Source organism: Drosophila suzukii, chromosome X (genome assembly GCF_043229965.1).
Source record: "Drosophila suzukii chromosome X, CBGP_Dsuzu_IsoJpt1.0, whole genome shotgun sequence".
Classification (NCBI taxonomy): Eukaryota; Metazoa; Arthropoda; class Insecta; order Diptera; family Drosophilidae; genus Drosophila; species Drosophila suzukii.
Window position 1 is genome coordinate 968,544 of NC_092084.1, and position 13,001 is coordinate 981,544.

A 13,001-nucleotide genomic window follows, 5' to 3' on the forward strand; every position below is an offset into this window, starting at 1 on the left:
TGCCAATTTCTATAATTTTGAAATGCGGCAGCGTCTGTCGACTTTCCACTCGAATTAAAAAGTGGTCGGCGACTTCCGCACTTTCTGGGAGATTCGCATTTCCATTCGCAATTCGCATTCCCACTGCCATTTGCATGATCCTTTAATCGGTATGGTGATCTCTATGCTGTCCGCTTCCCCGAGGAGCCCTGCCCGATATCATTTTGCAGAGGAAATTAAATCGAAAGTGTGCCGCCTATGCTTTGCCATTGTTGTCACGGTTTTGCATCTCTGGGAAGTCTGCCAAGTTTCTTTCTGCCAACTTGATCCAAGTACATCGGACTCTTCCCCGTCCGGAATCTTATCAATCACTCAGCATTTCCCTTTTCAGTATGTTGGAAAAAAAGTACCTGATGAAAACTGTCTGCATTATGATCTAAACGATTATTTCGCCCCAACAATGGACCCATAAAACACCAGCTGTAACTGAAACAGCTCCGGCAACAAATTAATAACTTAAGCGATAGGCGGTAAGAAGGGGGGTCTGTGAGCAGTCCGATCTACAAACATAACATTTTCCAGCATTGTCGAAGCGTTGCAGATGCCACAGTGAAGCAGAAACAAATGGAATTTCTTTGAAAAAATAACAAAAATTATTAAAAAAGTAAGAAAAGTTAGGGGCTCTTTAAAAAGGGTTTGGGACACCTTCTTATATAAGAATCCTAAACATAACCAACATAGAAAAAAGTTATACATAAATAACGCAAGCTCATCAGCTAATTTAGAGGATGTGAGCTGAAGGTCAAAACTTTTATATGCATAGTACATCTAGAAATCAGAAATTATGAACTATATACTCCTAGAAATGACATAATAATATGACTTTCAACAAGTTACGCCAGTTTTAGTCGAATAAACTTTCGTTTGAACCACTGTGCTGCCACAGCTGTTTTTTTGGTAGCTGGCAGTGGATTTGGTGGGGTTTCTGCAGTTTCTGCACTTTTTGGCCACATAACGGAGCATGGATGTATAGCTAAATCGCTCTGGCAATCGCATTCGGCTGATGGCAAGGTTGTTGATCTTCACATATGAACACATGTATGTGGATGGGGCCGAAACGCTTTGCCAGCTTTGTGTTGCTTTTGTTTTTGCCGCTTCAAAATGGTTTCGCTTTTATTATTACGGCTATTATCGTTAGTGTTAAGTGTGGCAAGTGTTTCAGTATCAGTATCAGTTTCAGTTTCGTTTTTCGCTTCTCTTGCAGAATATTAAAATATAAATCATACGCCCTGTGGGCCAGCCAATAGCCAACTGAAAGGAAATTATCGGCCAGCAGCAGCAGCACGTAAGGGAAATTAATCGAAATGGTCAGTCGCATTGGTAAGTTATTTCAAGGGGATACTCCTACTGATCTCTGGACCTGTTTATCGAAATTGAAATCAACTGTGTTTTCGGCAAATAGAAACTCTTCGGAGCTCTGGCCAAAATCATCATAAATCAGCAAACACTTTTATTTTCGTTTGTCTTGGCTCCTTGTTAATTACTATGCACTGAATCAGTGACCATGAAGCCAACCACTGACTGGAGAGCTGCTGCACCGCCAAAACCACCACTCTCATCTCTGTGCCATGGGTTCCACTTGTCTGCCTCAAACGGGAATACCCCGAAACTGCAAAGCGAATAGTCAAGATCGGATCAAATAAGATGATGTCTCATGTTTCCTTCAGGAGTATGTAATAGTAAGTCTTAAAAAATTTTAAGTTTAGAAGGTCTCGAATCAACTTGTAATCCCAAAAATGTAACTCTATAAACTCCTTTCTATAAATTTTGAGCCTATTTAAATTTATAGAAATCACCCAACAGAAACTTAGGATACTATCAATTGTAATCAAAGCCCTTGGGCTACCAAAACTGCCTTGCACTTGTCCGATTATTGCATACTATATATTCATAGCTTCGCATTCCAGTTGGCAACCCCGTTCAATCCAATCCAATGCAATCCAAGCCGATCCAATCACCCGTCGGATTCTCCTCCTGCTTTCCGGGCTCTAAGTGGAGTGGGTTAGTCACTGCTCCCCGTTGTCCATTATTTGTCGTTTAGCCCAATAAATGCCTCTGGTGGCGAGGATTTTACAAGTCAATTACGGGTATTACCCCTCTATGCTCGCCGGCAAACATTTCATTGAACTGTTTGTGGTATGGGGTTTGTTTGGCTTAGCTTATGGCTTAATTGGCCATCAAAGTGGCAACTGAAACGGAGACGGAGGCCGAAACTGAAGCCAAGAAACTAAAAACTAAAGACTGCAAGCGAAAAACCAGTTGTCCCGTTTTCCTCTCTCTTTCCCGCTGCCATACGGCCATCTCTATCGCACCCTATCGTCTCTATAATGGGCGAACTTATCACGCATACGCCGAGTTGTGCGTCGATGGCTTATTACGATTCGAATTGTCATCGAAAGTGAAGCGATCTTTCTCCCTATCTCTCTCTCTCTCTCTCTCTCTTTCTATTCCACTTGCACTTTTCTCGCTTTTCTTTGGCGCGCACATTCGCATAAATTTTCCGCTGCAGCGGTCCGCATCATTATAAAAGCCTCGCCTCGCCAGCTGGCCGCCAACAATCCCAGCTGAGACTCCGGCGCGCCACGATGTCAGCGCCACGATCACGATCCCGTCTGCATCACCATCATAATCAGGAGACCCACCCGATCCATACGATATATAGGGTCCATCGCATTCACCCCCTTGAAATGGGATCGAGCATCCTCAGCCGGCGGCAGTGGTGCCTCTGCCTGCTGATCATCGTAAGTAGTCATTCCGCTCGCGCCCAAGGATCTGGACCCAGCGAACCCACGAGGAGTACTTTTTTTTGGTGACCAGTGATCCAAAGTGAAGTGAACATTTATTAAAAGTGAAAAGCATTCCAAAGGATTCTTAAGTTGTTTACTATTGTTTACCAATCACCAGTCGTAAGTTTAGAGGAGTGTACATTACTATAGAGGAGAATAACATCTTGTTCCGAAGATTCTTTAATTTTCTTACATATACATGCCCCCCGAAAGTAAAGCTCAAATTCGGAACATTCTTGGACATTCAAAAATTCACTGTGCCAATTTTTATCAACACAAAATTCTTTAACAAAAATTTGATTCGTAATATGGACATAGTAAGGGCGATTTGTCTACTTTTAAATCCTCCAGAGAAGGTTAACATAAAACGAAATTCTTCGGAAACTCAAACTTGCTTTTCCAATAGATCATAACATTTCAAACGACTAAAACATTGTCACACAAATCAGAAAAAATTAAATTTTCTAACAATGCCTCCAGGCAAAAGTTTTTAGTCAGAACTCAGTACATTGGGAAATTGGTAATATTATAAATTGAACTCGGAACATATGGCAAACACAAAATTCGAAAAAAAATATTAGAAGGTAGTACAACTTAGAACATGTTGAATATTATCCGCAAAAGAAACGAAAACTGTTACAATCCAGCTTCGCATTAGATGGTCTCTCAGGATTCATTGCCATTACCCTTAAACGAGATCCGCTTTGCGATCGGCAGTTGCGTGCTGCAAGTATTTCATGCCAATGTTTCATTGCCCTCTCCTCTGGCCAACTGGCCATTGAACTTGGCCAACTGAACGCCAACTTAATCATACTGAAATTGAGCTGTCAGCCGCCTCCTCCTCCTCCTTTTCTCTCTCTCTTGGCCTCCTGGAAAGCGAAAGTGAATTGGCTGAGTTTAATTAGTTTAATTGCGAGGTGGGCACAAGCAAATCGACCCAAAACGAAGTGGCCAAGTGAAGTCAAGGCGAGTAATTAGCATCAGTTGACAAGCCACGCCATCCTTTATGCAATAGATAGATTGTTATATGAATCAGGGCATTTGTCAGATCAACCATCAATTGTTATCCTTACAGATGTCGACACTTTGCAGTGCTGTTTCAGTGACCTCGGGCACATCGGGCAACAGTCGCCGCCGATCGGGAGGACCAGGAGCAGGTGCATCCTCTCTGGAGGACGTCGGTGAAAAGACGATTCCCGATCAGCTGGCTTTGGCAGCCAGTCGTCGCGGGTCGGATGAGCGTGGTTACTCCAGGAGAGGATCGATGATACACAGCAGATCTAAGGAGGCGCCCAGCAAAGGTAATATAACTTGGGATCGTATTTGAACATATAACAGAACTTAGGATCATGTTTACGATCAATTTGTTTTGCTTGGGCTGGCAGAAAGGTATTATATATAATGTAGAATCTGTCCTTGGGACAATCACTAAATTTGACCATTTACATTGACTAGTGTAAAGGAATTACAAAAGAAAAGGCTTTTTGTTATAAAGCTGAATTATACTCGAACACAAAGAAATTATAAATAAACTATGCCCAAGAGTATGCAACAATTCAGAGATTGCAGCTTGCAGTTTAACAAAATATGCATTCATTGTATATCCCCCAGATTACAGCTATGGCCAGGTGGAACTGAATCTCGTGCGTCCAGAGCAGGATTCGCATCCGAAACTCATTCTGACCACCACGACCACAGCATCCGGATCCGGATCCGCCGTCAACCTAGAGGATTCCCAATCGGCAGCTGAGTACGTGGCCAATGCCATCAAGTTGGCCTACAAACAGCCAGCGCTTCAGATTCCGCTCAAGAATCCAAGCCAGATTCAGAATCAGAGTCAGAACCAGAATCCTAATCAAAACCACATCCAGGCGCATAAGGACCTGCAAGCATCCACCCAGAGGAGTTATCAGGAGCAGAGGAGGGACAGGGATAGGGAACTTCTGGAACTTCAAATGCAGAAGGAACTTCAACAGCAGGCATTGATCCTGGCCTCGGGACCCTCATCGCCATCGTCCTCGGGATTGGGATTGGGATCGGGGTCCTCCTCCTCGTCTTCACCACCCTCCCCTGATTTAGCACCTGCTCCCGTCTACGAAAAGGAACCTGTCACACGGAGCTATGAACTCTACCAACCGTCCACCGAGGGGGAATCTCATGTCCAGAGCCAAGATCAAGACATCGAACGTCACTACCGTCCCAAGTATAACAACAACTACAACAGCCATATCGCCCCCTATCAGGCACCGCAAATCTACAGAAATCTCGAAGCCGAGGCCGAGGAAAAGGTTCGTGTCTCGGCCTCCACCGAGATTCCGAAATCGGAGATAATGAAGCAGATTGAAAAGAGCGTGATTAAGTACATGAAGGAACTGGAGGCAGAGGGCAAGATCCTGAGTACGCCCCAAGAGGCGGCCGCGCCTCCGCCACCACCGCCGCCGCCCCCGATCACCAAGACCTACTACAAGTCGCAGCCACTGCTTTCATCTGGTATCCATTCCGGATCCATATCCTCCTCGCACTCGGAGGAGAAACGGTACAGCAGCAGCACAGTGAGGCCCAAGTATACGGCACCACCGCCAACGAAACAACAACAACTGCACCACCACCAACACCAGGTGCACCACCCACAGCAGCAGCAGCAGGTGCACCACACCCACCAAATTTCGGGGAAATTAAGGAGCTCCTCCTCGTTGACGAATTCAAAACCCATTCAGCACTTTCAGTCCGAAACGGAAACCGCCTATCAGGCACCCGATTTACCCGTCGACGAACTGAGTCCAAATGTGGAGTTCATCTACAAGATCAAGACCCGGGCGCCCCTGCAAACGGCCACGGTGAAGACCGTCTCCAAACCCTACACTCTGCCCCTAAAAAGTGCGGAGCACTTTGATCATGGTGCGGCTCTGAAGAATATCGAAGAATTCGATCTATCCCACGTAGTGCCCACTCCAGATCGGGTGGAAAGAGAAAGGGAACGGGAGAGGGAGCGAGAGCGTGAACGCGATTCCCGGGAAGATCAGGAAAGGCTTACCAACTCGGGTAAGCCCCACAAGTTGTACTTCAATTCGGAAATCTACCACGACATCAATGCTTTGCCCTACAAAAGTAAAGAGGCCGCTCTGCAGGAGTATCGTCACAAGCTCAAGGCAACCGGTTCATCGGGGGAACTGCATCCGGATTACAAGGGCTATTCCTCTGGATACTTTGCCGAACCGGAGGCCGAGGTGGAAAATGAGTCCAAGCTGATCCTGAACGAAGAGGGTTATCCCTATCATTATGTGCTCAAGAAGGAAACCCTGCTGGACGACCATGATCCCTGGTTGGAGCAGCAGCCTCTGCGCCTCGCCCACGCCCACACGCTCGGCCACCAGCACGGCCACCAGCACGCCCATGGCCACGCCCACAATAATAACAACAAACATCCCAGTCTCGAATACGACAGCTACAGTCCGAAATACAATAACAATCCAGAGGGCTATGGCTATCAGCACACCTACAAGGTCAGAGGTCAGGCGGGAGGAGGCGGCGGTGGTTCGGGAGGCGTGGTCGTTTCAGGGGGCGCAACAGGGGCGGGGGCTGGAAAGCGCGGCAAACGGGGGGGTGGTGCTCATCCCAGACAAGAAGCGATTAAGAAGCAACTGCGTGCATCGGAGGTTAAGGACTTGGAAGCCAGTTTGGCACTGAGACCACCTCCCAAATAGTTATCCCTCAATTTATCGGTTAAACCCCAATTTCCACCACCCTCGTAGCTGATTTTATGCCAGAATTTCGTGCATGGTTGATTGTATATGCTATTTTTTTTTTAGAATTTAAGATTAAGTATGATTATTTATTGTATGGCCAACTGCTAATCGAGTAGCCAACTAGAAATGCGATAACAAATTACGCTAATAAACGAATTAATAAAATAATGTAAAAGGAAAAAACTACAATTTTGTTATAAGCTTAGAAGAATTTTACCTACTACCTTTCCAGTGGTAAAACACCTAAAAAAAATCTTAAATTCATCAACCTAACATTTATCATAACCGATAAATGAACTACGATAGCCTGTAATCAAAAAAGTCGAAGTACCCTAGCTTTTTTCCATCTCAATCGATAGAAAACTATAAAAGTGCTGCCCATGCCGACATTACCTTTTCTTTTCTTATTTATTCGGCTATTTGTTTTGCTTGGCGCTTCGCTTTCATTGAAATACCGAGGGGTATAAGTGTGCATGTGATATAATTAATATTTTTGCGCACAATTATAAGGCAGCCGCCCACAACCCCCAAAAATCCAAACTGATTGAAAGATCCAAAGATTCAGCCTCGGATTGTGTAAGTCAAAGTAAAAGTGCCGCCACCTCTGGTTTGCATTTTAAATCTCAACTAAATGTAAGTACATCCGCCGCATTTGGGTTCTGGTTTTAGTTTTATATAGGAACACTAGATATGCGGGTGAGAATCTGTTGTAGATGGCACAAGAGTGTCAAATGTGTTGTTACGTGAGAATTTGCCGATTTATCGCCGGCCCAGGGGCAACTTTGTATCTATTTTTTGTGGTTCAAATTCGGCCCCCGCTCACGCACAGATTTTTATTCAAGATCATACAGTTTGTACAGCGTCGACCGTTGGTGGGTATAAAAAGTATTTTCACTGGCTGTAGCTAGTCATTGCTCACTCAGCATTCAAGCCCCGAAATCAGCCGCAAAGATGAAGCTCAAAGCTGTCAAAGTGAGTCCAGTGAATCCTTTCCGGTAACCCCACATTAATTAAATATTTTCTGCAGATTCTCTTGCTCTTTGCCCTTTTGGGTGTTTCCTATATCCAGGCCGTTGTGGTCGGCCCCCAGCAATTGCACAATAACAACAAGAATGGCTATCGCTACAACGGCCCCGCACACAAATATCTGCCATCGGAGGATTCGGCCTCGGATTTGGGCCACGGCCACCGTCAGCAGGCCTTCAACGGTCCCTATAGCTCACAGTATTACGAAGGGCAGCAGCAACAAGGCCAGGAACATCAGCAACATGGCCAGGGACAACAGCAATATCGCCTTCAGCAGGATGTGGATGACTCCTGGAAATCGGGTTTATTCCAACAGCAGCAGCATCAAGGCTTGGGAAACAACCAGCAACATCATCAGATATCTGGACACCAGGCATATAATGAGGGAGCTGACTACCAGCAACATCAGGGATTGGGCAACGAGCCACATCATCAACAGGCTTCCAACCAGCATAGTCAGGGCCATCAGCTCAACGAACAATCGTACGAACCATCTAATTCTCAGAAACAGAAGCAGCAGCAGCAGCAGCAACATCATCAAGGTCTGGGTCACCAGCAACATCAGCAGCAGCGAAAGGAGTCCTGGAACTCAATTCAAGGGCAGCAGCCCGAGCAATATGAACGCCAGGAAGCCGAGTCCTGGCAATCTTCACAGGGCCATGGTTACCAGCAGCAGCAACAACAACAATTCAATCAACAGCAACACCAGCAGCAGCAGCAGCAGCACAATCGCTATGGGCAACAACAGCTGCCTCTGCGTGGTGACCTTTGGCAACCCATCCGTGAACTGGACCTCGAGAAACTCCCTTCGGCTGAGGCCATTGCCAATAGCCACAAGACTATCACTGCTCCCGGACGAGATGTGAAGCTAGTGCCAAGTTATACGCTTTCCAGCGATTTCGAGCACGATCGGTTCATTGGATTGGATGCTCAGGACACGCGACTGCTGACCCAATCTCTGCCAGATGCCTACCGGAAGCAGCTTTTTTCCTCGCCCTCAGGACCTTCCTCTTTGGGCCAGCGACAGCATGAGCAGCAGCTGAGTGGATCCTCAGCTTACGGTGGCTCCCATGGGGGTTCCCTTGGTGGTTCCCACGGAGGTTCACTTGGTGGATCCTCCTCCGACTTTCTGCAGATGCAGTCCCACTCGTATCAGCTGCCCTCTACCCACAGCACACACAGGGAATGGCCTCAAGACAAGGAGCAGCAGCAGCAGCATGGATCTCAGCAATTAGTCTCCGGCAATCGTCAGTACTCGGCTAGTGCCTATGCCGTCTCCCCACCTCATCTGCACTCCTCTCAGCCCTCTCAACCGTCCAAAAATAGCTTGACCCATCCCAGCCGGGACTTCCAGCCACCCTACTACTAAATCCATTTCCATTTCATGGTGGATCCGGGACTTCCAGCCACCCTACTACTAAATCCATTTCATGGTGGATCCTCCTCCGTAAGATCCTGTACCCTATTCTCAAAAACCCTATTCAACACTCGCCTTTCTCAGGAAAAGCATTTGGTCTGAAAATGAAAGCTATTTAGTAAGAGTTGTACAGTAAAATACATTTTCAATCTTTTTTTTTTTGTTTAATAAAGCATGCATTGATTAACATATCGTTTTGGTAGTTTTATATGGAAATAACTATTTTCTAACTAAGAGATTCCGACTTTGAAAATTTCAGCACCCAAAGAACTAAACTACGAATTAAAATTCATACCTATGAGAATTTCGTATTCTTATGATGGGCATATGTACAATTCAAAGTATACTTACTATTGTTACTTTTTGTATCTATAACAATTTAAGTGGGCTTCTGGCGCTCAAGTGATATCATCCCAAACGGGAAGCAGCCACGACCTTCGTAGATGGCTAAAAGCGAGCGTGGCTAATTTGATTACGATTTTCGCAGATAATTACGAGAATTTTGTAATTTTCTCATACTTGAGTTGCTGCTTGTTTATGTTTGTTGCTGCTGACGAATTAGACGCCAACAAATTAGAGACGACTTGGATTCGGACTCGGATTTGGTGTTCTCGCGCTGCTTCCGCCAACCAAGTGAAGGTAAAACAAACAGAAACCGCACCTTAAAAACACCCACAGCAACATCGCTGAACGGCAGCAACAATGCAACTTTCATTGCAGCAGGAAGCCAGCAGCAGTAAGAAAATATTGCATTCACAGGCCGATCCGATCCGATCAGTGCTCTCTTTTTGGCACACTATTTGTTAGGTTCATGCTTCGGTTTCAATCAAGTCGAGTCATCGAAATTGAAATGTTGCCGTCGTGCGAAAGCGATCAGCAACAACGCCAAAAACTGACAGCAGCAACACCAACTGTCCATTTCTGAGGGCAAGCTGGTATACGCGATTGTAATACGGCGTCACTTTCATTTTCAGTGGGCAAATTGTTTTACGGAAGTCGAGGAATTTCGCAAAAGATGAAATGCATTTAAAGGGTGATCTTTATACAGAATACTATAAAAGCTGATCGACTCATAATGGGTTGTAAATAAATTATCCAAAAAGTAATGAAATTCACACTTGTATCTAAAGCCACAGCACAAGTGCCGCTTTCTTGAAGGAAAAATATTATTACACAGAAAAAAAGGAGCATTTTACATTTCACTTTGCTGGTACTAAAGCAATAATCATACACATATCATACGAATTATTTTACCGTGCAGCTGACAGTTAATCTGGGAAATTTCTCAAGTGGAAAATGTTGCGTTCGAAGGGCGACGAAGACCAAAAGTCCCCGGCTCAGTTACATGGGTTGTTGATCGCACAAAAGACGACGACGTCAGCAGCGGCAATTTTCGAACCTGCAACATTGCAACATCGTTTTCGCAAGCGCCAAAGCCAAAAAATCATTTAATCAGAATGAGGTTTAATCAAAACTATAGTTTTAATCAACTTGGGCGTGATTCGATGCTGGGCAAATGGGGTGGTGGGCAATTGGATGCCCGATTGCGCAACCAAGAGGAAGAGATGGAAGTGGAAAATATCGCTTACAGCGGAACCACAGATATCGAATGACATTGGGCCTTTTTCATATATATGCCCGAGATGTCAGGGCCACTCCAAGCATTTGCGAAAGACATTTACCTTGGGCAGCATGTTCAGGGTTATTCAACTGCATATCCTGATCCTGGTCAGCTCGTTGACATTGATGAGCGCACAGCAGCAGCAGCAGCAGGGGGTTCAAATGTATCCCTCATGGCTATACTCGATGCCCTGGCGTCCACTGATCCTGCCCACAGCTAGCCCTTTGCCGCCCCTGGAGGGGATTGCTCAACTGAGTCCTGGTTACACGGGCCCCCAGACGTTCCCTGCAGTTCCTCAGGATCAACAACAGCAGCAGCAGCAACAAAAGCAGCCATTTACCATCCCGCAGCAGCAGCAATATCAGCCACCAAACCAACAGCAGTACCAACAGCCCTTTCAGCCCGTACTGGTGGGTTTATTCACTCCTCAGCTGCAGGCCCATCCCCTGGCCGCTCCTCCACAGGCTGGACACTTTGGCCTGCCCTTCAGGCCATCCCCCTTCGCCGGCTACACGGATGACGAGGATGGTGACACGGTCCAGGGGCAGGGAAACCATGTCCAGGAGCAACAGCCGCAGCAGCAACTGGAGGAAGCCCCCTTCCATGCCTATCCCTATAAGCCAGTGCAGGAGCAGCCAAGAGGTGCAGGAGGATTTGGAGGTGGCCCACTAGGCTATGTATATTTCTCCCCTAGTAATGCTTATAATCTCGTAAGAACTTAGGTCAGGTAAAGTACAAGTACCAACAAATCTAACCTACTAAATCTTAAGTCCGAAATTTTTGTTTTTCTAATTTCAAGCTGAGGTAATTACACTTTAAAATATTTATATACTATAGATTATAAATGAGAAAATAAAATAAATCCACATATTATCTTGTAAAGTTATAAATGGATTGTTAAGATATTATTATTATTATTATTATTGTAGCTTACTAAGATAAATAAATATTTCTTAAATATGACAAATACATCAATTATAAACACAATTACCCAATTAACAACATCAGATCTCGATTTATATTTTCCTCAGCTTATTGACCGATTGGAAAGGGGTCTACACTCACATTCACTCTCTGGGGGTCTCGGGGTCTGGGGGTCTGGGACCCAGTGAAAATCCATGTACAAGTACAAATCCAAATCCAAGTCCCAGGTTCAGTTCCCATGCCAAATTCAAATTCAAGTCCATGTCTGGGCCTGGGCAATGTAGTGCCGGCGATGATGACTCGCCCCCTCTTTGAGGCCGCGTCTAAAAAGGCGGTCGACTTTTACCATGGGCGGATTGGATTTTCGGATCTCTGGCAATTTGTTGCCACTTTCAAATGCCTCAATTACGGCAGTCTCGTCTCGTCTCGCACAAGTCTTAAATCTGCGAAATTATAACTCGATCGACGTGGCAGGTGTGACCTTGGCTGGCGGATTGCGCAACCGTCTGAGGGGGACTAAGCGGGTGCCAGGCAATTACATCAACTAAAAGCTCTACGGTGGCACACGACTGTTGGCAAAAGAAACGGACAAAGAGCGGAATCAAATCACTTTGGCGGTCGAAGATTAAGATGAAGAAGTACCAACAGTCACTAGCCAACAGAAACGAGATTCAGAGATTGATAAATATGTACATCCCAGGCTTTAAAAATAATAATACTCTTCAGTATGCATACCAAAACAAAGGTTTTTCATGAGATCTATAAATGAACAATGATTTTAAAATTTTTCAAGTCCGAATACCAAATTTTCTAGCCCTAGCTCTAATGGCTCCTGAGATCCTTGGGTTTTTGAGTGTTTATCAACGCCTAAAAATGACATCTCAAGAAATACTCGGTATTAACACATCTGTTGGCAAAGAACTGCGCTTGGGATCGCCAGCTAACTACCAGATGACCCAAGCCATGGGCAAAGTACGCCAGCGAGGTGCACATCATTCACCGCTCAGGGACGTCGTCAGCATGCAGATACATCGCCTGGGTTTCGGGCCAAGTCCATTAGTTAGCCATGGGTCATCAGCACCAAGGGGATGAGGGTAGGGGAGGTGGTTCAAAGGGGCACAAACACACGACTCCAAGCTATTGCCAAATCATCATCATCCACAGCAGAGACCCAAATTAAGATCCCGAACGGTGGCAAAACAAATCGCTTTTCGAATTACAAAAAAAATTCGCGCAGCTGAGAAAACAGCAACAATTACAGGGCGAAGAAAGAGGGAGCAGAGGGAGTACAAAAAGAGGATAGAGGGGCAAAGCAGAAGAGGAAAGGGGCGTGCTGCTGTGAATTAAATGCAATTTACGCATAAGCTAAGGTGATTACTGGGGACATGCGAAAGGGAAGGGGGAAAGCAAAGCAACGGTAACTTTGGAAAACACACACAAAA

At 45.5% G+C, this 13,001-nt stretch overlaps 5 protein-coding genes across 10 annotated transcripts in view; 3 read left to right on the forward strand and 2 right to left on the reverse strand.

Annotated features, from left to right (window-relative positions):
* LOC108015157 (uncharacterized) overlaps positions 1–13,001 on the reverse strand; it is a 176,348-nt gene that overhangs the window by 162,927 nt on the left and 420 nt on the right. The window lies entirely within an intron of this gene.
* The window catches only part of eIF4E7 (eukaryotic translation initiation factor 4E7), a 63,284-nt gene that overhangs the window by 49,866 nt on the left and 417 nt on the right, over positions 1–13,001 (reverse strand). The window lies entirely within an intron of this gene.
* LOC108015154 (uncharacterized) lies at positions 2,608–6,710 on the forward strand. Its single transcript, XM_017081430.4, has 3 exons — positions 2,608–2,780; positions 3,901–4,126; positions 4,437–6,710. Exons 1-3 carry the CDS (start codon positions 2,625–2,627, stop codon positions 6,527–6,529), a joined length of 2,475 nt encoding a protein of 824 aa, XP_016936919.3. The 5' UTR covers positions 2,608–2,624; the 3' UTR covers positions 6,530–6,710.
* On the forward strand, positions 7,401–9,205 carry LOC108015159 (transcription factor SPT20 homolog). The gene is made up of 2 exons (XM_017081438.4): positions 7,401–7,543; positions 7,599–9,205. The coding sequence occupies exons 1-2, from the start codon at positions 7,523–7,525 to the stop codon at positions 8,964–8,966; spliced, it is 1,389 nt and encodes a 462-aa protein (XP_016936927.3). The 5' UTR covers positions 7,401–7,522; the 3' UTR covers positions 8,967–9,205.
* Positions 9,941–11,368, forward strand: LOC108014931 (uncharacterized). Its single transcript, XM_017081152.4, has one exon. The coding sequence runs from the start codon at positions 10,551–10,553 to the stop codon at positions 11,355–11,357; it is 807 nt and encodes a 268-aa protein (XP_016936641.3). The 5' UTR covers positions 9,941–10,550; the 3' UTR covers positions 11,358–11,368.

What these genes read in the sequence shown, in the direction of transcription:
- LOC108015154 (XM_017081430.4), top strand. Translation starts at nt 2,625, where the DNA reads ATGTCAGCGCCACGATCACGATCCCGTCTGCATCACCATCATAATCAG. An exon ending in GCCTCTGCCTGCTGATCATC is followed by an intron (nt 2,781 to 3,900) that starts GTAAGTAGTCAT and finishes TTATCCTTACAG; the next exon opens with ATGTCGACACTTTGCAGTGC. An exon ending in TAAGGAGGCGCCCAGCAAAG is followed by an intron (nt 4,127 to 4,436) that starts GTAATATAACTT and finishes TATATCCCCCAG; the next exon opens with ATTACAGCTATGGCCAGGTG.
- LOC108015159 (XM_017081438.4), top strand. Translation starts at nt 7,523, where the DNA reads ATGAAGCTCAAAGCTGTCAAA. An exon ending in TGAAGCTCAAAGCTGTCAAA is followed by an intron (nt 7,544 to 7,598) that starts GTGAGTCCAGTG and finishes TATTTTCTGCAG; the next exon opens with ATTCTCTTGCTCTTTGCCCT.
- LOC108014931 (XM_017081152.4), top strand. Translation starts at nt 10,551, where the DNA reads ATGCCCGATTGCGCAACCAAGAGGAAGAGATGGAAGTGGAAAATATCG.